At 41.0% G+C, this 26,017-nt stretch overlaps 1 protein-coding gene across 2 annotated transcripts; it reads right to left on the reverse strand.

Moving 5' to 3' along the window:
* On the reverse strand, window positions 1-25,964 carry GEMIN8 (gem nuclear organelle associated protein 8). Of its 2 annotated transcripts, XM_052703137.1 has the most exons (5): window positions 25,872-25,961; window positions 22,738-22,830; window positions 22,473-22,508; window positions 19,305-19,728; window positions 1-1,694 (listed from the first exon to the last, which is right to left on the reverse strand). In XM_052703137.1, exons 3-5 carry the CDS (start codon window positions 22,494-22,496, stop codon window positions 1,438-1,440), a joined length of 705 nt encoding a protein of 234 aa, XP_052559097.1. In that variant the 5' UTR covers window positions 22,497-22,508; window positions 22,738-22,830; window positions 25,872-25,961; the 3' UTR covers window positions 1-1,437. The 2 variants fall into 2 exon arrangements, with proteins under 2 accessions (XP_052559097.1, XP_052559096.1); XM_052703136.1 differs by lacking the exon at window positions 22,738-22,830 and having other exon boundaries at window positions 25,872-25,964.
* Between the last annotated feature and the right edge of the window lie 53 nt (window positions 25,965-26,017).

Genomic DNA, 26,017 nt, shown 5'->3' on the forward strand with positions numbered 1-26,017 from the left:
TATCATTAAGAACATTTATTCGGTCAACAAAGAATTCCATACAAAATACCAGATTTCTGACAAAATCCAACAAAAAACAAGAGCTAAGACAAATGCAGGGCTGTAATTCAGAACACGCCTCCCTCGTGTGTCAAGCCTAAGTTATTCATATCAATCATATCCATAACAAGTCTTGAACACTGGGGGATTTTAATTTCAGTGTTTAACTCATCTCTTCACATCTAATGAGGAGTGAGGGAGGTAGAACTGAACTCAAAATGCTGATTTACAAAAACATGGTAACTACTAGAAAAAAACAAAGTCTCCAAACTGCACCTCAGATTTGGTTTGGTTCAGCTGACTGTAGCAGAGAACACCAGACACAACGGGCATGAGAAGTTAATTTGTGACATTCTCTGCTGTGATAAAAGGCACACAAATGTCAGTCACATCTAAAACAGTGTGCTGTTCCCTTGCTCTGCCATGGTAATAGTGCTTAACTCAAACTACAGATCTTCAGCACACAGCGGTATGTAACAGCAGTGCTTCACAGTTAAAGACTGATACATCTTCCTTCAAGCTTCAAACCAATAAGGTGTTTTTATTAGAACGACAAAAATAATTGTTGGCATTTGCCCAGAAAGCATTTTGTCCTCTTAAGGATCTCTTTTGCTGGACAGATCTATAATAGATAGGGGCACATCAAGTTTCTCCCCCAAACTCCCCACCTCCTTCATTAAAACATCTTCCTATCTAATTTTATGTCAGAGTTGAACTCCTGCCAGATAAGTATCAGTCTTGAAGGAAAACTTCCTGCTTTATTATATGCATTTGAAAAAAGAATTCAAATGGCCAAGCTACAGTAATTTGATATGTTGTGTCTTGGCCAGTGGGCTCCTGGCTCTCAAAGGAAAAAAAAGAAGAAAATCAAAAGATTAGGAGACACAACACTTCAAGCTGTGTTGCATTAAGCTGGATCCAAACGCTGCTATATTAAAAAAGATATAAAGAGATATAAAAAAGATATAAAGACTAAAGAATACTTAGTCTTAGAAACTAAGACTACTTAGTTTCCTAAATGGAAAGAGCTGACAATTTGTACAGTCCTTTTCATTTTGTAATTGCTATTAATTTTTTCCAGTTCATTAGGTATAGATGTTGTCGTATTTCTCACCTGCATGGTCAAGGCAGGCTGACATCAAATGAGTGAAACAGACTTCAGACAGTTAAATTACTGTCTCCCCCTTTTACTGATTGGCAATGATATGTATGTAAATGAATTCTGACCATCACAACAGGTGATGTTAAAGGAACATAGGGCAAAAAAATCACTTTGTCTTTGCTGGATCCTGCCCTAAAACCCATCCAAAAATGACATGAACAGTTGATGCTTCCAGCAGTACAGCTTGAGGCAACTGTCCTACAGCTCTGTGCCAAGTCAGAGCACAGTCCAGGTACTCACAGCTTGAGGGGAATAATAGGCCAGTATTTGGGCTGTTTTTTGTCACAATTTCTATCAAAGATAAGCTGCATGGCAGTCTCCATAGCTAGGATTTTGGCAGCTTCATCACCGTACAATTTCTCCATTTCTGCCATTCTTCTCGCCCCAGGTCTTTCTGCAGGTGGCTCCACAGAACGCTTCATGTTTCTGTAAAGGTCTTGATCAGCCTCCACGTACATTTCTTGTTGCTCAGCTTCCAGTTGCTGCTGTCTCCCTAGATAACAGAAACACAAGTAAGTCATCCAATCATATTTTATTTTGATTTCTAAATATTACACATTCAAATCTGTGGTGAGTCTAGACAGCCCAGATCCACTCATTTAGGTTGCTGCTAACTTCTTCAAGGGAAGATGATCCTGGAAAACACAGAAAACTTCTCTATTAGTAATAAAAAGTAGTAACTAGTGTTGCTTCAGTTCTTCCCTAATGTACACAAGTCCTGAAAAGAAAAAAAAACCTGTAAGAATTGGTTTCCAAAGTAATTACTTAGCAGCTGAGATAACAAAACAATGCATAGGACAGTGCAACTTTAGCTGAACCACAGCCAAGAGAAAATGTAATCAGTTACTACTCTCTGAAAATGAACAAACCAGTCTGTCATGCCAGTGTCAGCCATCAAATGTATCCAACGAAATGCAGCTGTAAGCACTGTGTTCAGACAAACTAGCCAACCTCATCCATTTTGCACGACCTGCAAAGTTCAAAACTGACAGCCTCACTGTCATTGCTTTAAAGACAAGACAAAACAACAGCTAACGTATATCCCTGCACCACTTTAAAGAGGATTCAGAACAGTTCAGAGAGGTGAAACGCTTGGACCAATCTGCCAAAAATCCTCTTTAGTAAGCCCAATTTTGAAGCAAGAAATTGGTTTGCACGCATAAGGATACCCTCACTTCATGAGTGCTTCTCTGATGGAATAAACAATGCTTTAGGCAGTTAAAACACAGCATGTGCAGGACTCCTCTCTCATGGGAGACATTCATACATGATGAAAAAATCACTTGGGAGGGACTGAACTTCTTCACCTACCAATAACAAATGATGGTTCCTAAAACTGCATTACAGGAATGGTTATTCACTGTTAATGTGAACACTTTTTTAAAACAAGCAGATGAGAGGGACTGAGTTCACTGGTCAGGATGCATTAATCACATACAGGACATACTTCTCATGTTCGGTGCTATGGACCCCTTCTCTCCTTCCTCAGAGAGTGAATTTAGCTTCTACCAAACACACGACATCTGCAAACCCTAACCCAAAGCTAAGTATCCTGACATATCCTTGTCAAACATCTGCAGTTTATTGTTACACTGCAAAGCCCTGTATGCAGCAGCCAACTGACTGTCAGGCTTAATGAAAGAATTATCCTCTGTACCTCATTCACAGAAAATAGGTATTTTCAACAGTGTAAGAAGAAACTTCAATGCTGGCATCTGCTCATCAAGAGAGGGACAGGGAAAGCTTCTGTCCTGCCATTTCCACCATTCTCTGTTGATAGAGGAAGGACAGCAGAGCTTGAGGGGCTATCAGAATCATAGAATCATAGAGGTTGGAAGGGACCTCTGCAAACCACTGAGCTAACCCCCCTGCAATCTACTCCAAAGAGATGCTTCAATTTCAGTGCTTCTTCTTTAAGGGTACATCCCCAGAGCGTGCTGCATTGCCAGAACTCAAGAGGAAATATACATTAGAGGTCCATGTGCATTTCTGGAAGAGTCAGATTTACTTGGTGTGAGGCCATTTCAACCAGAGGTCTTAATTAAAACTACTGACACCATCCACAGAGGGCCCAGCATCATGAGAACAGCTTAGAGCTCAGGTGGCACAGGTCACTTAGATTTCTTTACAAGGAGAGTGGTTAGGCCCTGGAACGGGCTGCCCAGGGAGGTTGTGGATGCCCCGTCCTTGGACGTGTTCAAGGCCAGGTTGGACGGGGTCCTGGGCAACCTGATCTGAATGTGTATGTTTGGTGGGTTGGAACTACATGATCCTTGAGGTCCCTTCCAACCCGGGTGATTCTGTGATCTGTGATTGCATGGAAGCAAACTTCGTGGGACACCCGGCTGCCCACAACTAGGTAACATGCTTAGAGGACAAACCTGCTGCAAATTATGCAACTCACACTGCATATTCCTTGACAAACCCCGACAATCTATGCTGAAAAAACATCTCCTGCCGCAGGTTATAAAGCAAAACTCTGGCAGGGCAATAAACTGAACCCGCATTTGTCGACTCCTGGGTCACAAAGACAATTCCTTCTACTTCTGTACTGTCCATGGGAATTACTCATTATTTCTATAGTTGCATGCTAGAAACAGCTGTTTCTTCACATGCCTGAGAATATCTCTGATAGCTCGCTGCACACAGTAACACTTAAAAATTAATTTCTCTGGAGATATATAATGAATCCTTCTCTTTGGAAATTAAATATATTTCTAGCAGAAGCTTTATGATGGATGAGTAGATTATAGTTTAGTGTGCATCGATCTCTATTCGAAGCACAGAATGGCTCATAAACCCACAGATCCCAACATTAACAATCAAAATAATAATATAAATTATAATTCTATTCTCTGAATTATCCAATGAACCTCTGAAGCATACATTTTACATTATGCTTTACTAGTTGTACATAATGCCATTAACTTCCCACCCTAACTAACTATTCCACAGCAACTGGCCAGAAAATTCCCTGAGCGACAATATTATACAGTCCCAGATCTAAGAAAGAGAGCCTGGGCATGGGCAGTGGACAGAAGTCTGCTCCCCACAGCTTTTAACTGCAGAGGCTGAATTTGAGCACAGAATACGGTAGCTGTTGCCAGTAATGCCACTGCAGTTGCATGGAAGATTAGTTTCCCATCACCGATTTGTGGAGTGGTACCACTGTGATAAGTGTCAGCACCGGCACCATTTGGTACCACGGTAATCGTGTAAAGAGAAGCCATGGAATAAAATGGGGACGAAGGCTACTGCTTTTACCAAAGCAGTTATTTCCAGCCAAATATTGAGATAAGAAAGAAGTTTTGTCCTGGTGAGAAGCATACTAATTACCTCTGGTGGACAGGGAAACAGAACTCCCCTTACTTCCAGTCAGTCTGGGTTCTGTTACCTCCAAAATTACTTTAAAAACAATACAACTTGTGCTACATCTGCAGCTACTGTCTCATCAAAAAGATGACAATAAGCCTCTGATAATGGAAAAAAAACCCCTCAAAACAATATAACTGTAAGCTGTTTATAGCAATAATAGGGAAGAATATCTGTGAAGAAAGCACCAAACATTTGTCTACAAATTAGACAGCAAGGTTTATTAAAAAGCTAATTCTCAGCCCACAGCAATGAAGTTCCCAGCTTATTTTCAAATCTGAGCTCCACACTCCAAATTTGTCACTGTGCTGTCAAGCAATAAATGTGAAACAATTTTTTCTTTTTCTTTTTTTTTTAAAAAAAAAAAAAACAATTCTGAGCAGTTTCTCCTTCACTTCACACATGCTGAAAAAACAACAACAACAACAACAAAAATCAAAAACCCCCTCAAAAACCAGAGCTTTCCTTTATAGCATTCAGTTGCAACTTCTGGCAAGCTTTACTTCCCCCTGTTGTGAAAAAGCATTTTGCAAACGGTCAAAAGGCAGGCACAGCACAGCAGCAGTGTTTGGTTGCTATACCAAGGATAACAACTGCTGACGTTTTCTTGACTGGCAGTTCTGTTTGTTCCCAAACATTCTCCTCTCCCTCGAAGCAATTTTCAGAAGTAACTTATCCTTTCTAAGTCCACTTCTGCGAAGCCGTAGCTAATAACTGGCCAAAAGCAGTTCAGACACCTTTTTCCAAGCGCATTAAGTAGTTTTTTCTTCACCTTTCAGGAACACCAAGATCTCTACCCAAGTCATACTGCATTCTGGGACATCATCAATTATTCTAGGTCTTCTTTTAAAAGAAGTGTTTTTTCCTCCCACTTTTTCTTTCCTGCTATGGATATCTGCTTTTAATTTTGGATATACTAGGTGAAAGAAATGTGAATGAATGCAGGCGATGACCTTCATACTCAGAGGCTGCCAAAAGCAGGATAAACAGTAAAAACATCTTGGCTATTCACTGCATTTGTGGCTTCATATGCACACAATTTTGCATGCTTTCTGTGGAACTGGGACCAAAGCTCTTCAAGATGTAAGCAGTTTTCCCTACAGGCTCTCAGAAACTCAGAGGTCTTGTTCCTCCTATTTTATAAGAAGGTCATACACTGTTAAGTCTGATCCACGTTGTTTTCTTCTTTGCTCTTAGTATTCTGTGAGACGATTAAGAAGCAATCAAAAAACAACTATGGAATTCATCCTTTTCTTATTAGAAAAAAAAAAAAAACAAAAACAGGAAAAAAAAAGAAAAAAGGACAAAACAAAAATCTCAAAACCAAAATGCAAGAAAATTCCCTTATTTGGAGACAAGTCTTCATGAAGAGATTTTTCCACACAAAGAGAAGATGAAAGCAGGGCCAGTAACTATCTATGCTGAATTTTCATTGAAGGCAGTGAAAAATTCACACCCAGCATCCTATGGCATCTTGCACCATTTTTAGCTCCTCGTATTGATACGCTCAGCCCTTTGCTTGCTGTAGCCCAGTGATCACACACAAGCTGACAGCACTTCTCACAAGGCAGCTCTCTCTGTCTCCACTTCTCTGGGTGCACATCACCTGCAGCTGGCTGTGCTACGGGATGCTGACCTGCACCATGGCAGCTACACCACGACACCAAGGCCTTGCTTGCCCTATACGGCACACAGCCTCCAGTGACTTTTGGTTTCTTGCCTATCTAGCACATTACTCTTGAAGGAATTATTTCACTTTTCCCAGTCTCTGTTCTGCTTTTTCTTTTCCATGCTTTCAGATCAACCTATACCCCTATACCCCTGTTCACATATTCGTCTGCTTACTTCAAGTGATTAATGATTTTGTTACTGCTGCATGGGCACTTTCTGAGCTTTCTCATCCTGTCTTAAATGCTACCTGAGCTGAGCTTGAGCAGCCCACGCTAACAGCATTTAAAATGCTTCCCTTTCCTACTGATTAAAGACTCCTAGTTCCCTGCCTTTGAATGCCACTTCCCACAAGCCTATCTGCTGTGTTAAATATTCTGCCCACACAGGCTTCTCAATGCAAAATGCCAGATTCTTCAGCTCCCCCAGAAAACTAAACAGCTCTACAGTGAAGTTACACGGTTTCTCTGAACTGATAGCATCAGACCATTTTATTATGCCAGTACTTGTATAAACCAGGCATACCATATAGAAAACCCCAATCTGTACCTAAAGGAATTCTAACAAAATAAGGATTTCAATTTAAGAATTTGCCAACAGGATACTCAAGGATCTTAATTTTTCCACAGCTATCATGAAAGCTGACATCTCAATCATTATCACTCTTTATCAGGTGCAAGGCTTTATGGAACAAGAGTTTCTATAGGCGGGAACATTAAAGATCCAAGTAATCACAATCTTACTACACCAGCAGTGTAACTTACGCAGTTAAATCATGTTGTTGGCTTGAAAACACCGTTCTGGAATAAAGGTGACTTTCTGGGGTAAGTAACTGCCTGCAATGATAAGCTCTCCGTCACCACAATGACAACCACTGTGGAAGAGAGTTACCACAAATGCCAGAGGTGTTAACCCACACACCTATACTGACATCTTTTCCATCCGCTAGTTGAGAAGGGAAGGAGTCAAAAGAAATTGAATATTTCACCCCGTATATCTACAAGCAATGCAATATTCTCCAGAAAAAAAAAAAAAAAGAAAAGGAAAGAAAATGTTCTGTTACAGGCTTTGAAGTAAGAGCAGATGTGACTCCTTGGCAGGCTGAAACTGTGGTTCCACAGACATTCTTCTTTTCTCGGCTACAAAACCAGCTTATGCAGCTCCTTCTTCTATCTTCCTCCCCTTAGCTGCGTGTTCCAGCTCCCAAGCCCCTCAAAGATGCTGGTATAACCGTCCCAGGGGCACTACATTGCATCCCACAAAAAACAGTTATATTTAATCTTGGTACACTTTAGTGTCTTGGCACCATGAGCTGAACTAAAATGGCAGCATGGAAGCAGAAGTGAATGGGCTGGGAAGAAAAACAACCTAACCTGGCTTTGGTACTAAGAAATGTTCGCTGAACCACAGTCTGACTGAAAACTTAGTGGTAAAAGCAGGAAATAGTTTGAGAAACATGAGTGTCTAAGAAAGATGCAGTAGCAACAGGCTGTCAGAGCAGACAGGAAACAGATTTTGCAAATCTAAAGTACTCAGTTGGATTGTTTCTTTATTATAACAGACTTTTACAAATTTCAAAGATGAAACTCCTGTAGAAACAGGGCAAGATCACTTACTAAGACAACAAGCGACTAGATGTTATCTTTGAAACCAAGACGAAAACGTAGCCAGGAAGCAAGGTTAGAATCACGGCGTTCTACTCCCTGGTTTGCTACTGAATAGTACTTACCACTCCTGGTAATTATCCACATCATGCTTCAGTGTAATTACTCTACAAAAGGAGCCTAATGCTCTCCTACCTGATAATTATGAAGAATTAATTATTTCACATAAGTTTGAATTTTTTGTGGTAACTGGATGAAAGCTGCACAGTTAACTGGAGATTAAAAAAGCTGATTTCTGTTCCACAAATAGGATTAAAAACTAAGAAGGGCTGTCTTGTAGTCTCCAGAACAAACTGCCCAAGCTCCTAGACAGAAACAATACAAGCCTTCACATCCACGTTTACACTAGCAGTAGGCTACACCGGTTACCATCCTTCTAAACGACCACTAACTTTTATTTCCTCCTACCATCTTCCACAACAAAACCCTTAAGAAGGGATATTTTTATACTCCACCAGAAAATGAATTGAAGCAAAACCCATGAACATGAATCAACCAGCCGGCTCCATGGAACCCCAAGAGGAAGCCCTCTCAAGAAAGTGGAATGCTCTGAATGCAGCTCTGCATCAGATATGTGTGCATCTGATAGCCACAGCGAGCACAAAACACACAGGCACACCCAAGGTAACCAACCAGAGCACTGTATCACACAAACCAGAGATACTAAAGCATCCCAACCGTACGTTTGCACCATCTGAAAGAATCAAAAAGCTGGGAGGTTGCTGACCACCATACAGAAATTAATACAGGACCAGGCACTGGCAGCTGCCTCCAGTACGGATCAAGCCTACAGAAATAAGATTAAATACAGACCAGCTGACTCTGCACTCCCATCCCCCAAACAACTCCAATCTGTCGTTGATGGCAACAGTGCTGACGCCAGACAAAGACACCAGTGCTAGAGTAAACAGAAGGATTACTTAAATCTATATATAACTGTATCCATATATACACACAGCCATACATGGCACAGCCGGAGTAGATTGAACAAAGAAATACACAAAATTAGAAGTGCTTCTTTAAAAGCAAACCAAAACAGTGAGGAAACGTGAGTTTCACTAACGGCTTTGTATGTGTCCTGAATAGAAATAGGCACATGCACTGGGAAGACAGTATTTTGTGATGTATAGTGCTCAACAGCCAAATAAAACTGAATGTTTGGGGCTTCCATGGGAACAAAAAGGAGTAGCCTGTACGAGTCTTTTAAAATAAACATGTACATTAGAATTTCAATTAAATTTCCTCCTTGATTCTAACCACAGACTATACTGCTGAATTCAAGCTTGTTCTGTGCTAAGATACGGCAAAGCAACTCAGTAAGATACGCAGGGAAATCTGCTAAGCTACCAAAGCAAAGACTTTTGAAAGCAACCTGTGCCCACATCACCAACTTTTTGAAAGAAAGCACGGTCAGACTATGAACAGAACTTTCAGTTAACCAGCAGGTTCAGAAGTTAGTGTCACTGCAGCCATGAGGAACTAACAGTCACCAATCCAGATAAAATTAATCTCAGAAGGAAATGTACATTTTTTTCCATGCTGCTAGTATAAAAAACACAAATCCCTACAGCGTGTTGCCTGACCAATAATTCTGTAAGAAACATCTGGAACTAAAGAAATCAGCACATAAAACTTACAAAAGAAAGGGCCGAGGGGTTACTTTGGAAATTAACTTTCCTTCTGAGTTTCTCATTGCTACCATGCTAAAAAAAAACACATAAATTAGGACTTCAAAGCCACCACAATAGTTTAAGAGCAATGCCAGGATGCATACAAACAAAACACAAAATAAATGCTTAGTTCAGTTTCTAAACTTGCCTTTCACCTAGCATCGTATCATTGCTCTAGCAAATTAAATTAGATTTACTTAAATGCAGAAGGTTAAATTGTTGTGCCTAGCATGGAAAAACACAACAGCAATAACAAAATGAAAACGTGCCAGAGAAAACCTGCAGATGTGTACCTATCATACCTTCTGCAAAAGGGAAATGCTTGACACTACAAGTAGTTCAAGAGCCCCTTGCTGGAGCAGAGGTCTCAGTACTGTCTCCTTTCAAAAAGGCAGCTTTCAGCATCCTGGCTTCTACAAAGTTATTAACACTCATCAAGTAGGAGCTTCATGTCTCCCTTCTGTGACTTCTCTGAGCAGTCTGGTCTCATGGGTGGTGACTCTGCCCTGCACGTAGCAGGGGGGTTGAAATTAGATGACCATTGTGGTCCTTTTCATCCCAGGCCATTCTGATTCTATGACTTCAGTGGTGCAATTCCCACATGAAAGAAGAACTGAAGAGACTTGAGGAAGGGAAGATTTCACATGAGGAGAGCCATCAGTAAAATCCTAAGAGAGAAAAAAAGACCCAGGGAACTACCGTCCGGTGAGCCTCACTTCTGTGCTTGTGGGAGGACCATGGAACAGATCTTCCTAGAAGATATGTTAAGGCACATGAGGGATGAGCAGGTGACCCAAGACCTCCAGCATGGCTTCACGAAGGGAAGGTTGTGCCTGACCAATCTGGTGGCCTTCTGTGATGGAGTGATGTCAGTGGTGGACAAAGAGAAGGCAATTGATGTCATCTACCTGGACTTGTGCAAGGCCTTTAACATGGTCCCTTACCACACTCTTATCTTTACATTAGAGAGGCTTGAAAGGTGGAATATTCAGTGGATAATGAATTGGTTGGAAGGCCACATAGCGAGGGCTGTGGTGAATGGCATTATGTCACTACGTCCAGGTGGAGGCCAGTAATGAGCCAGGGGTCTGTCTTGGGACTGGTGCTCTTCCACAGCTTCATCAATGACATCGATGATGGGCTCGAGCGCACCTTCAACAACTTTGCTGATGACACCAAACTGAGTGGTGCAGATGACATAGTAGAAGGAAGAGATGCCATCCAGCGGAACACTGACAAATCCAAAGGTGGGCCCATGTGAACCTAATGTGATCAGCATAGCAAAGTGCAAGGTTTTGCATGTAGGTTGGAGTCATCCCAAATACGTATACAGACTGAGAGAAGATCAGTGATCACCAGCTTTACCTACTGAGAAATAGAAAGATCAGAAAAAGCAGATACTTCTCACACTCCACCAAAGCCAGTCAGATAATTTGCTAACTGCCACCTCAGCACTTCCTCCTCCAACACATCACCACAATGACATCCTCTGGACCTGGATCAGGAAAGGTCTAATATGCTCTCAGGAAACCTACGTTCCTTTGCAAAGTTTCCCAAACTTACACGTGAATATAGAGTTGATTTTTAAAGCAAAAACTGCAGCTTCAGCACCTACAAATGAAATTAAACCCAAGAGACTCTTACTCAGCTAAATGTGAACAGTAACAATCACCAGTATACCAGCTATGGTGTTTATTTCATACATGATTTCAGTAAAAATACCCACTTAAAATTTATTCTTCATTTTACACTGTCACTGTGATTTCAATGTATAGCAGAACAGTGTTTTGACAGCTTAGAATGTCTTCAAAAATATCAAGGGAAAGCTTTGACATCCAGATAAACAGGTTTTTGTATTTGGAAGCAAACAACAACTGTAACTGATGAACAGCTGGATCAATCCATGCTGAGCACTTCATATGCTAGCAGTACAACTTTTTTTTAGTGTGTTGACACATCAACAAACTTCTCTGTGTTCCTGAGAGACAGGTAAGTGCCACTGTGCCCCTATATGGCTGAGAAGAAAAGATTATTACTTTGGATATGATGCTAAATTCCATCTATTTTGATAGCTCTTGTGTATCCAGTCCCAAATGACATCATGTCCAAGGCCATGGTGGAATTCTATAAAGGGCACCCAACTCTAAAACCAGTAGCCCAAAAGCCTCTGTATCTCTCAATTTTGAGCATGCAAGGAGGTAAGTTTCTACAAGAGTCATGCAGTAGGAAGTCCTTCAACTCTCAGTTTCTGTCCATGCTGCACCCACAGCCCCTAATTACAGTGGGCAAGAATTTCATCTGGAAGCTTCTGATAAAACTGAGGAACCATGAAAGATGTTGAAAAGCAAATGGGTCCTCTGAAGTTTTGGCTTTAGCAACATCACATTAAAACTTGCAGAGCTAAGTTATGTCTCCAAGCAAATCCATACAAGACATTTGCTTTCTAAGAGTGATCTAAAATTTTAATGGCTTGAGAAGTATTGTTGCACCATACTGTTGTAGACTCTGAGCAGATTTTGGAAATAAAGAGTGTAAAAAATGCACACCGTGGTTACATTCATTTCTACCTTGGTCTCCTTTAAAACGCATTCACTCAAGTACCATAAACCTTAAAACTTTAATTGTTCATGCTACAGCAGCTCCCCTAAGCAGACACAAAAAAAGACTGGGTTAGAAAATACTTAATTCATAGCCACTGCCCAATTACAGGGTTGTGAGCCCTACATTAAAGATGGATGAATTCAGATTTATCATCACAAAACTGAGTCAGAGCTCTTTCCTAATTGAATGCATTTAGAGGTCTACAAATGCCACATGTGGCACTCAGACAGAATCACTAATCCAGGAATTGTAAGGGCAATAGAGAAGTGCATAACAGACTGCCTGAGTCCAGTGATCAGCATCGAATGGCTTTTACACCACCTCCCTAGAGCTATCAGCATGATCTCACCTGCTCTTTTCCACAGCAGCTGCAGCTGCTCTCGCAGGCTCCCCTACAGGGACAGAGAATGAAGAGAAGACTAGGGGGAACCCCACAGAGCAGCTGCAGATGCTTATGGCATAAGCAAGCAGACAGACATGACTTCAGAAAATTACCCAGGACCAGTTCCCAGTTTAAGTAGATTTTGTGCGTTCACCCAGCAAACCTTCTGAAAGTTGTTCTTGCTCTAACAAGAAGACTGGGAAGGGATTCCTTGGGGTCTGCAGGGTGGCTCTTCACCTAAGCTTCATGGAGCCCAGGTACATCACTGCAGTACACCTTCATGCTTTGGAAACTGCATGGACACAAAACAGGAGATGACACTCTGCTTGTCTAAAAATGAATTGCCAATTTCTTGTAAAGAGAAAGTTTAATAGCTGACCTATCTGAGCTACAGAAGAGACCCACGTACACAACTGCAAACTATTGCGTAGTTTTCACTGCATCTTTCTGAGACCACCAACAACCAATATTTACCAACAGCAGACCTAGCATGCAGATGGTAAGGGGCAAGGCAGCTGAGAGAAGCAATGATGTCTGTCCCATGCATCTTATCCTCATAACCTCAAGAAAAAAACCCATTCAGGAGGAATTTTACTACAGCAGCGATTTACAAAGAGCAGCAACAGTACAAATTTGCCAGACTTCACTGATTCACAAATAAGACATTTTATTAAGAATAAGATCTCTCTGGGAGAAAAGGAGTTGGAATTTCGCACTCATTCAGTAAAGTTGTCAATAGGATGTATGCAGGGGTGACATCTAACTTCAGTACTAAATAAAAGGCCTGGAATGAACAACTCTTCTCAGACCACACTGTTTATTCTTCTGTCACTTAAGGCTTTCACTTCTTGCTAAGGTACTCAGTATCTCTCATAAACGTGAGCATATTGAGCCTCTCAACAAGCCACCTGAGGTATGTGTTATCTCCCCTGTACTAATGGAGACAGAAAAATAAAGGGTGATATTTTAACCATAGGTTTCCAAAGTTTAATATATATTTTCACTCTGAGACAGCTTTTGAAGCATTCTTCACTTCCATCAAACGAAAGAAAAAAAAAAAAAAAATGGAGACACCGGACACCTCAACAGTCCTCTTAAAGCAATGCCTACATTGCAATTACACTGAACCAGACAAGCTGCTTCCCTCATGCCCCTAGAAATAGCCTGCTGCACCTCAAAACCTGTAACCCACAGCGTGCATGGGCAGAACGAGCGTAGCGCAGCCATGGGCAGACAAAGCTGCAGGCTCCAGCCCCAGCTCCCCTGAGTGCCCAGGCTGCATGCTTGAAGCATGGTTTACAGCACTCCTGATAGCTAGAGCATCCCAGCAGCAAAACGACTGCACGCTTGGCCTTTGCTTACGCACTTTAAGCGGATGCCAACATTGTCAAAAAGTCTCAGCCTGAGGCACAAAACAAATAAGAGCAACTTCAGATATTGTAACTCCTAGCTCCATATATGAACCTCACAAAATCCTCCTGACTGTGCAACAGAGGAAATTCATTTCTGACTGTACCTGGTCCAGTGATGCAGGAAGCAGACAGCCACCTTGTCTCTCTGTTCCATTAAAAGTTTTAGCAGCATAACAGCCACCAGTTGCAAAAAACATGCTGGATTAGTGGGAAAAATCATAGGTCCACACAACAAGACCCAAGGCCATTTTCTTGACTATCTCTAGGAATGACATTCTCTAGGAATAACTGTGTTCCCAAGCTGATACTCTTACTACAGTATTCATCTTTTCTTTTATGAAATGGATATAAAACTGTGCCCAACTCTGTTGTTCTGCAAATGCAATTCAGAACCTTTTTTTGTTTCTTTGCAAGTACAGATTACCTTTCAATGCTAAGGTGATGAAAAACGGTGGAACTTTTCTGTTTCTGCAGCAAGTAGGCTTTCTTCTGCCACAGATTACCAAATAATAACAACCTCTCTTTGGCTGCACCAGCTCTTGCACTTGAGAAGACCCTGCTGCTACATGATAAAAGGTTCAACCATTAAGAGATATTCCTTCTTCCATTAAATAAAAAACACCCCATACTTCAAAAACGTATCTCAAGCAACCACATATATTGTGGAGAAAATATTTCACAAGTTCTTCTCAGAAACTTCAGCAATCCAGCTTACAAACACAGTGGCAAAAATTTGTATGATGGCAAGGCTGACGAGCCAAGGAGTCAAGCAGACATTTATCACCATGCGCACTGTTTTAACAGTTCAGGGCAGGGAAAAAGAAGCAAAAAGATTCTGGTCATCTAGAGAACTACTAGAGTCTATCAGAGCAAAATGAGTAACAGAGAGAAAATCTATTTCTTTCATTTTTGGTAAAGCATGGTAACAAACATGAGCATAAAAGCCTTTATTTTCCACAGTACAAAGACTTTAAACAAAACCAAAAACTTCATGGATCTGGTATTATTCAGACAAGTTTGTAACACATGGAAAATTCCGTTAGTCCCTTGTCACGGAAGAGGCAATGGCCACTGTCATCTTTTTCTGAAACCCAAAGGAAAAAAAGCTACAAATTGCAGATTTGAAACAAACATCTTCATTCAGCATTTCCTTTCAATCTGTTTTCTTTTCTTTTTTTTTTTTTTTAAAAAGGGTTTTCCATCTGGCACGAAAATTTTAAGTTGAGACAACATTATTTTGGGAACAGCTGGAGGGTCTGTGCGGGCAATACAAACAGGCTTTAATGGAAAAAAGAGTTGCAGCATTAACAACTGACAGACCATTATCCTACAGTAATGAACTGACATGACAGCACTTTCCTTTGCTCTTGTTTTTAAATAAAAGACACTTTCATTGCCTGCTGGCTGCTACAGAATGGTTCTCAATGTATTTGCAATGTCATATTTGCTCAATTACGGCAGTCATCTTGTATGTAAAAAGGGAACAAAGAAAAAGTGCGTAACAACAAACCACATTTCTAAGGCTAAATTTGGAAGTGCAATAAATAAAATACATTAATTAGACAATTCACTGAATTGTTAGGCTCGTGAATCTTACTTTCTTGCTTTTGCCCCTTTAAGTCTTGCAAACATAAGACAATGCATTCAGCCCCTCATATCTAGGACACCTGGAGAATGAAGTACACTACCTACCTCTGACAGGTGTCATAACTCAGAACAATGATTTCATGCTTTTTAACAGCCTCAGTGAAGACCTAAGTGCTACTAAAATACATCCCCCGGAAGCACAGGGAACTGGAATCATCAGTTAAAATGAAGAACAAAACCCCTTAGAACAGATACACTAAATAATTGTGATTGCAGGTAAACAACTGAAAAGAAATCAAAACTGTCTGTAAGGAATTTTAACCAAGTGCACAGGATATCTAGAATATGGAATAAATTTGTGGTGCATTAATGTGTCTGAGCTCATACAGACTCAGCAGAACCCTGCTCACAATTACTTTGGGGCATTCCAGGAACACATAACTTGACTGCAACACGTGATGAGAATATAAGAACTATGAGGAATTTGATATGAATTCAAAGACAAAAAAAAGGTTGTTTGTGAACAACTGTATCCCTGCTAAGCGTTAAATCATGCAGCAAGACCTAGAGCTTGCCAGTTTTGAAGGCTTTACCATACAAGTCAGCCAGAAACTGAACAAAAATTGCGAAGAATAGGCATACTCCTGTAAGTCTGTGATGGGTACTGAAAACTGAACTCAACCTGAAGTTCTTTTTTGTGGCTGGTTTAAAACAATAGCTTCCTTCTCTTTGAAACTCTTCTTTTTGCAATTAGTATTGAGACCTATATTTTACCTCCCAGACATATGCCTTTCCCACCTAAATCTCAGGCCTATTTAAATCTTTCAAATAAAGTTTGCAAGACTCTTTTCTAATGTCTGTGAGCCTTGTTACCTCCAGTGGACTCTTCAACAGGCACTAGAAGTGAGAGTCTGATAATTTCAGTCTATTTGACAACTGTTCCTCATGTCGATGAGACATGGGCCATGGCTGAGAACCAGCTGTATTTAACTTGGTAAATCAAAGCTCTCATCACACACAAGTCCAAATAGCTGCATTAAGTCTGTGTACTACTTCCTAATTTTGCAGGTCTTGAAAAACAGAATAATGGTGGTCATCCACTACAAAAATAAACCAATTCTCCAAGTTCTATACCTGTATAACTCTCCTGTAGGAGCGCAAATTCCCTATTTGGCCCATTGCTCCTCTCCCATATGTCTCACACTTAAGCAAGCTGCCCATAACCATATATCACACTCATGCACAGCAATCATTTCAAAAGAAGAGCGAGCCAGATGTTTGTTTGCAAATGCATATCAAGGTGGAGGGTTCAAAGGCTGTGAACTCCACCTGCAGCCACTTATTTACATCAGAGGAAGGAAACTCGAGACACAGCCTTCCCTTAGCATTCTCTGACAGCTGGCTTATCCTTCACCTGATTGCCAAGGTCTCTACTGGTATTCTCCTTTGACATGCCCAGTTTAGGGAAAATTTAAAATTCTCACCTAACACTACCAGTGGCTCTCCCAGAGATGGATGCCTAAACTTCAGGTGTAGCTGAGCTTTATAATGCCTATGTTCCTCTAAAGATCTGTTCCTAAGGTAGTGAGACAGCCCACGACGAACAGTTCGGGATTGAAATGAAAAGCTATCAGAGGGGAAAGTAGTAAGCATGGGTTTCCTTTGTGCATTTGTATTGTCTCAGTTTTCTTGAGTATCAATACAGAACTACAGGGATTCCTTGGCACAGTATGAAAGATAGAACACGGCAGTGGAACAGACTGCACCTTAATGAGCTTCTAAATTTCATTTCTTTTTGTTCTGAAAAGACACCCAGGAAAACAAATAACACTACTTCACTGTGTGATACTGCCTTGAACAATCTCACATCAGCTCATTACCATACAGTGAGGGAAACAACGATTCTCTCCTCCTCCTGCTACTTCTGCTACACAAGAAACTTCAACAGAACAAAAAAAAAAATTTTACTTTTTTCTCCCTCCTGCAAGAAAAAAATATTTCTTAACAAGCTTATACTATATTTTTAATTATTCGTAAAATTAGCATTTAGATAGCAGCACTCATCCAAGAGTTCTGTAACACTTTTATATTTTAATTAAATCTAGTGCTTGTTTACTTTTTCATGCCTTGAATAATTACATACAAGTATTACCCTCGCTTTATCATACCACAAAGAAACTTCAAATGACAAGAAACTGAGACTTGCAGTAGCTCAAGGCCAGATTCTGCTTAACTTTGGACTAAGATATGGAACACTGTCCCTGAAGAAAGTGAAGTCACACTTACCCATAAACAGGCCAGTATATGGCACAGAGCAGAAACCTAAGTATTCCAAAAGGCTCCAAGTATCTCCGTGGTGGAAGGAACAGAAGTCAAACCTGCATTCTGAGCCACAAGCCTTTTCCTGATTCACCTGCTCATCATAAAGGATATTTTTCATATTTTTAGCAAGAGCAGGCAGTGAGGGTTCAGGAATAGACTGAACAGCTATACCAAGGTCACATAGGATTTCCATGACAAACAGCATCTGTAAGCCCAGATTTCCCCATTTCCAGGACACCACTTTAATCACTCACACACCTTTAAATACAATTAATCATAAAGATTAAAAAAAAAAAAATAAAGAAAGTACTGCATTTTCTAGAATTAGCCAAGCATCTTAAAGTACCCTGTCCCTCACTAAAGGAATGTTTCAGAAGACGACGTCAAGCTGATGCTGAAAAATCAGAGAAAAAGGGCTAGCACATCACACACTACCACTTGAGCTCTTTGGCTCACGTTCCTTTCCTAACTACAGGAATGGTGCACCATACTGATAAGAAGCATGAAGTTAAAGCTGAGGAGTCTCAGCTCATCGGATACCTCAGATCAAAGGCCTTAGAATAACAAGATTTTTATTTCTCCCTTCCAATCATTGCCTTTCTTATCCTTTTCTTTCTTTTAGAATATTTCCCTCTTTTGGTATGCATAGAAAGCCCTATTAAACATTTATTCTGAATACTTCCTATTTGAGTTAAGGGGAAAAGTTGTTCTCATCATACTACTTTTTAAAAACACACCATTAATCTCTCTGCAGTATTTGTATATGAAATAAATACCAATAAACTTTTTTGAAGGAATTTCACAGAAAAAAGATGATCAAGATCTGAAATAAATACTAAATCTTTGGCTTACATCCCCTGCCTAATGACTTGGCTCCAGATCAAGATGCAAAATAAAGAGAAACTTCTGGTATAGTATAGAATGAAGAGTACCTCAGGGATGCAGAGACAAGAGAAAGGTCTCGGAATTTTACTGTTGGGTTGGCCAAAAAAAGAACAAAGAAAATGGCTGCTCCATAATACAGAACACACAGAGGTTTACCCCAGGGCTCAGTAGGGTTCATGCAGCGAAGCGCCTCCTCTGGGTTCCCCTCCCAAACATCCAGCACGTTAACTATACTTAACCTTCAGTTTCAAGAACCCCAGAATTTTTAAGAATACTGTCTCCTAGACAAGCAAGTTAGTCTCCTCTTTGCAGTCATAATTCTCTTTCTCACAGAAAGTGTTTCAAGATTTTTCAAACAGTTATTTCTAATGAATTGTACTCAACTGTACCCAGTGGTTTTGCCTGATTCAATCTGCTTGGCTTGTCCACCTGCAGTGCCTGTTTCTGTAACTGTTACACAACCTGTAAACTCTGCAGCTGTCCACAACTCATTGGCATGGCTACGAAGCACAAGAAAACACCAAACAAACACAGACTTACGTAGTTCTTCCCGATGCCTCTCTGTTTGGGCAAAAAACTGGCGAAGTTCCTCTGTGATCTCCATGTTACTCAGGTCATATTCAAACTCCCCTTCGGACTCCGAGTCTTCCTCCACTTCAGAGTCTTCCTCTTCCTCCTCCCTGTCATCATCCTCCTTCCCTGGCTGGGCATCCATGTACTGCTGAGCTCTGCCACGTGGGCTATAGTTGGAAAAATGGTTGTGGGTACATGGGGGGTCATCCCCATCCCAATCTGAGTAGCGGCTACTTGGAGAAGCTGCATAAGGAGGCCATGGTACATGATAAAAGCACTCCATGGCTTTCCTGTAGGCCTCCTGGTGTCTGTGCATCCAGCGCACAGCTAAATCATAGTGCTTCCAGTATCTTGCATACATTTTCTGAAAATACCATGGCTCAGCTTCCTCCTGCATCCAAATGGGGGGGAATGAGAAAACAAGCAGTAATTGAGAGATAATACACTGGAAGAATAAGCCCTATGTTTGTACTTTAATCATAGATCACTCTTTTCCTAAGGAAAAAAAAAAAAATCTAAAAGAAAAGGCCAACTGTTAACAGTACAAATGCATTACACTTTGTTACTCTTACAAGAGGTTGTTTTTTCATCATTGTATCTACCAAGGAAGAATTCACAACAGAGAGTTGTAGAGTCCAGGAGGTTTCTTCCACACAAGCATTTGTACAATAATGGTGGAAGTCAGTGGTTTTCAGGGAAAACACTGTGCAGATGTATTCCACGTTTCCTTTAACCACTCACATGACTTTTAAGAACGGAGTCATTCCAAGGTGTATGCATTACAACCAACACCTGATTTCCAAATCCGCAGGCAGAAAACAAGAGATTAAAATTCCTCCATACTAAACAAAGGCATTCATTTTATCCAGTAACATATTTCCTCCATCTGTCTGCCAAATTAAGTTTCTCAGGAAAGGTCAAATGGCAATTCAGCCAAGTTCATATAGCCGTTGTGGCCTTGATCAAAAACAAGTCTGTATTTAGCCAACTTCCAGTTGCCAGCAAATCTCCCTTTTGTACTCGTCAGCAACCAACACGTGAAAAAGGGTAACAAAGTACCACTGATAAAGCACAGGGAAAAATGATTCTACAGAGGGAAATGTATTGCAACACCACTGTCTCTTGTCCTGCGCCTGATCTTAGTTTCCCTGAAAAAGCTCAGTTTCACTCTGCCCATGTTCCACTAACAACTGAAAAGCCCTGCAGTCCTTCTAGCCCTGAGCCCTGTCATACAGACCATTTCACCTCTCTCCTCACTCTACTCACGGAGATCAGCAGATAACAGAGGATCTTAAAAGAAAGCCACAGAGGAGTAACCTAAAATCCAGAACAAATAAAACACAGCCATTCTTCTTCCTGAGCCATTTTGATTTCTATAGATCTTTTACCTAGGCAAAACAGAATGCCTGTTAAATGAGAAGACTTCTATTAAACGACCTTATGGCGATCACTCAATCCATGGCAAGATTAGCCAAAGTTTTTGGAGATGAATGTGACATTTACAGCCCTTTATTAGTTTTTTCATTTTATTCTTTTTTAGAGGCATTCAAGAAAAAAAAAAAAATCTTTGTGTGTGTTTTCTTGATCTGCACTGGCACAAATTCCACAGCTTTAAAAGAATGGCCCTCTGGAAAAAAAAAAATAAATCCCCAAACAAAACAAAAAAAGAAGCACTTTCCATTTAACACTAACAAAGTAAACTAGGTTAATTTCATTTATTTCTATCTGTTTTCATTTTCTTTTTGTCAGGTAATAATGCAAATACTGTAGAGCTTGGAGTAATCATTACTCATACCAAAAAACCCCTCAACTATTATGTTTCCCTTCTTTCTACAAAGCTGAGCCCATTACTCCAAAAGAGGTCTAAAAATAAAGAAAGAGCTCTCTTTCTAGGTAATTGCTAAGTGCTTTTAGAATTAAAAGATCCCCAGCCATGAGAGTACATTAAAAAAAAAAAAAAGCAACCAAAAAACAACCTCACACAATAAAACAAACTTGCACTCCTGAATAACTTCTGATTAAAACAGCACCCCAGTCGTGAAGGCCTACAAGGCTCAGCAATCCAAATTAAAAGATCAGATAAGTGATCCCTCCCATAAAGTAACAATTCATGGATGTTAATGGCCGTTGATTCTCATTTTAGTCCAGTACTGCGTTGCTACAAGACCTATCATATGAGAAGATTTATTCCTAAAACGAGTGGGTGCAAGAGAAGCATCTGCCTTCCATATGGGGTTTCTTCATTCTTAATCATCCAGGGACCTAAAAGCTATGATATACAATGTTTTTTTCATTTATTTATCATTCTTACTTTGCTAAAGAATGTCACAGTGACTCCTCATCCTTCAACAGATGAGAACGTTCTGTTGTCGAATTTGATACATTCACAGGTTACTTACAGAACATTTTATTTTTCCCACTACTTAAAAATCCAGTTTTGAAACATCATGCAGCTTGACAAAAGCAGAGATCTCCGACATTCTATATATTTCCAAAAATGACAACATGTTCTTTCAAAGCTCAGAAAATATCTTCTTAAATGCTTCCAAAGAGCCCTTGATGACTTTACTCTAAGCTCTGGAATCCAGCTGGTTGACTGGCTCCAGTTGTTAATTTAGGAGAAAGGAAGACAAAAAGCCAGTTCATGGAGGCAGGACTGGGATGCTGGTGCCTGTCCAAGTACTTTTTACGGCTTTTCTGTTGAAAGTGACCCTTAGAACCCCCCTTTTACATTTGAATTTTAAAAATCCATCTGTTAAAAAAGAAATTACAGAAATGTTTTACACTGGTGTGGAAAGAGGAAGGGAACACTTTAAAGTCTATCTTAGTTCTATGTCTGTGCTTTTTCAGCTGCAGAATAAATGGAAATAAGAGATTTCCTCAAGAAAACAAAAGCTATAAATCTAAGGCAAACGATCAGAGTCCTCTGTTATTTTCCTGTTATGACTCTGGAGCCTCCCCAGGAGCAGACAAATCACTCACTGTTGTAATCTGAATTCTATTTCACAGCCATTTAGATATTTTCACATCTAATTTTTACAAGTCTGCATTGACAATTCAATAAAAGTGTTTATATACATTTTGTGTATAAAATATGACTAAGCAATTGCATTGACAACCATAAAGACTGCTTACCATCTCTCGTGGAGTTTGTTCCATGATCACAGTGAACTAGAAAACAAAATAGCAGAGTTTAATTCATAAAAATATGCATTATGATGGTCACAAGTAATCAACATATTTTTCATTAACCTTGAGTACTATGGCCTATAGGTATTGAATACCTTTTCTCTGTTGCAGCTAGCTGATGTCTCGTACTGGTAGTTTTTTAGTAGTCAGTACAAAACTCAATCCTTAAAATCCTCCCCTACAATACTAAGGTGAACAGGGAGCCACCTACTTCTATACAGCCTAAAACGCTGAGACTGAATGATTTTCCACATTACTATCTTCTGTTTTATCCCACACATTATACTTGTACAACCTTTATTTTCTAAAGAAAATACAAAGCAAACAAACATCAAACAAATCAGTGTCCTTACTTTTTAGCAGAACCTGCATAGGGGCATCCATAAAAGTTGCAAGTACCACAAAACGCTTAAACTCCTCTTAAGTCCACTTCTGTAAATCTTCTGATTAACTTAGAGCACACTTATAACTGCATAAAACCCTTTCTTTTGATTTACTGATCTTTTTCTCCAGACAACCAACCCCATCTCCTGCAAAGGAAACAGACTGACACAGGCTGCAATGATATTTTTGAATGTGAGGAAAAAGAAAGAGGAATACGGGCAATGTGAGAGAAGGAAGAAAAAAGAAAAGAGGGGAAGGAGAGGAAGGGAAAGAGCAAAAGCATGAACAAGATCACTGTAACCACAAGGTTTTCTGCCCAGAGAAGCTGCAGATGCCCCATCCTTGAAGACATTCAAGGCCAGGTTGGATGCAGGCCTGGGCAGCCCAATCAAATGGTTGGTAACCCTGCTCATAGCAGGGGGTTGGAGCTTGATGATCTTCAAGGGCCGTTCCAACTCAAGTAATTCTATGATTCTAAGGCCGGATTTGTATTTGCCATCATTTCCAGTGTGATCTACCAGCATGGAACACTAAGAAATAGTTCAACTTACCTCCCTACCTGACAATTATTTTATTACAACATTAGCTACTTCATCCGCATACCTCCTCCCAGGACTGCCATTCAAAACTTGATGTACATGATGCCTGTGAAAGGTAACAGGCACCCAGCATGCTAAACCACCACTGCTACCCATAAAACATAGTCAAAGGCTCTTCCCAGCAATACTGGAATATAGCCAGGACAGCACTTACAACTGTTGTAGATTTATATCAACGTAGAACTGGGATTCTTCACAACGCGGTGAATACAGGACAAAAACCATTTGTGCTCTGTCTCCCATTTAATACTCCTAATTAAACAGCAATTTTTTGCCTCTTAAGACAAAACGTACTGAGTGAAAGAATAAGGATGAGCCACATTCAAAGAAAATGTAAATCGTGAAGCTACCACAAGGGCAGATTATTGCCCTTAGTATGGCACATACCAAGCTCAAACCCATAAATCCTCGGTCAGACCACCAAGGAGCCCTCTGTACACAAGCAGTCCACTGCAACCAATGGGTTGACACATAAATAAGTGAAAGGACTGCATCATTAGGCAAACAAAGTGCATGAATTCATTGTATTCCCCCCGTCTACTTCAAGCAGGAAGGATAAAACCCAGAACTGAGATCACTGAAAAACACTGCAGTGACTTCTAACAAGTGCCATCCTCACCTACACAGAAGACTCATGGGCTATCCTCTGTGTACTTCAAACATCTCATTTCCATGCTACCTCTCATCAAAACTTCTAGGTCCGCTCTCATGACTTAAATGCGTACTTTCTGTCCCTTTCCCATACACATCTGGACGCTGTCAAGGTCACTATGTCTTTTCCTTATACTTAAAAAAATCTAAGCTCATGGCAGCCAACTCTTCAATTTCCAGAAAAAAAAAAAATTAGGTACATTTCACATTCATTATCCCCCTAATTCCTCCTACTTGACAGAAGGTTCTTCAAACTAGCTTCAGCATAAATAGAAATCAGATTCAGAGCTTAACGTAAATGTATTTTTTAAAGCAGTAACCGGTGAAGTTTGATACTTTATTACTAATACACGACATGTACGTGTGCTCTCTAATGGGGAATGGAGAAAGGAGGGAAAAAACCCTGGAGAAACTATTCAACTCTATTCAGTTCACCAAATATGAAAGAAATTAACGGAAGAAAGTTTTCTCTTTGATAAGTTTTACTGCTTCCTTTTCTCAGTTTTAGAATATTTCTTCACAGATAATTAAGTACAGAGGCAATGCGCTTAATCAAAACAGGATTGTTTCTTTATCAGCATCAGGCAAGTAGACATTAATGAAAATAAATATATCTGATCAAAGTAGTGACAGCACTCAATTTGTTTGGAGTCAAATGAAGTTGAGACCAATTGTTGTATTTTAAGACTTGGTAGCACAGTTTGGAAGCCAAACCATCTTCTGGTGCGTCAGATACAGTGTGTCACATGGCTGCCATATTGGAGGCTACAGGTACTGCTCAAAAGGCCCATCAATTTAGGATCAAAGACAACTGACTTTATTCAGAACACTGATGATTGGAAAATTAACCAGTCTGTGGTACTGAGATAAGAACACAAGATCATAGAATCACTAAGGTTGGAAAAGACTTAAAAGATCATCCAGTCCAACCGTTCACCTATTCCCAATAGCTCCTACTAAACCATGTCCCTCAACACAACATCCAGCCTTTCCTTGAACACCCCCAGGCTCGGTGACTCCACCACCTCCCTGGGCAGTCCATTCCAGTGCCTGACCACCCTTTCTGAAAAGTAATACTTCCTCATGTCCAGCCTGAATCTCCCCTGCCGTAGCTTGAAGCCATTCCCCCTGGTCCTATCACTGATGACACGAGAGAAGAGGCCGACCCCCAGCTCACTACAGCCTCCCTTCAGGAAGTTATAGAGAGCAATGAGGTCTCCCCTGAGCCTCCTCTTCTCCAGGCTGAACATTCCCAGCTCCTTCAGCCTCTCCTCATACGGCCTGTGTTCCAGACCCCTCACCAGCTTTGTTGCCCTCCTCTGAACACGTTCCAGAGCCTCAATATCTTTCTTGCAGTGAGGGGCGCCATCGCCAGCACAAGAAAGACCGACAGGCCGCGGCCCCGCTAAGCGCAAAGGCCACACGGGCTGACAGGAACGCGCTCCCGTAGCGGTCTGTCTGCAGCACACACGGGGCCGTACTCCCGAAGCACCAGCGTTCTGTGGAGGAAACACGAAAGCCTCGACCCCTTAAGCCGATTCGCGTGCGATAAACGCCGTCTGTCCGCCCCCACCGGGCGCCCAAGCTCCGAAAGCATAGCTGACTCCCCACGAACTACTCGCTCTCCCGCTAACGCCGCTTTCCCCGGCCCGGCCCTCCCTCAGCGTTCCCGGCGTAAGGGAGAGGACTCAGCCGCAGCCTGCGTACCCACCCGGGCAGCCCGAGCAGCCGGCCGCGCGGGGAACCGAGAGGAACCGGCCCCGGCGCTCCGTCGCTCCCTTCCGGCACGCACGCAGCGCGGCACCGCGAGCGGGGCTTCCTCCGCCGCTTCCGCCCGACCATCAGCGGAGCCGCGGC

Source organism: Tympanuchus pallidicinctus, unplaced genomic scaffold (genome assembly GCF_026119805.1).
Source record: "Tympanuchus pallidicinctus isolate F22 unplaced genomic scaffold, pur_lepc_1.0 scaffold49, whole genome shotgun sequence".
NCBI classification, from domain to species: domain Eukaryota; kingdom Metazoa; phylum Chordata; class Aves; order Galliformes; family Phasianidae; genus Tympanuchus; species Tympanuchus pallidicinctus.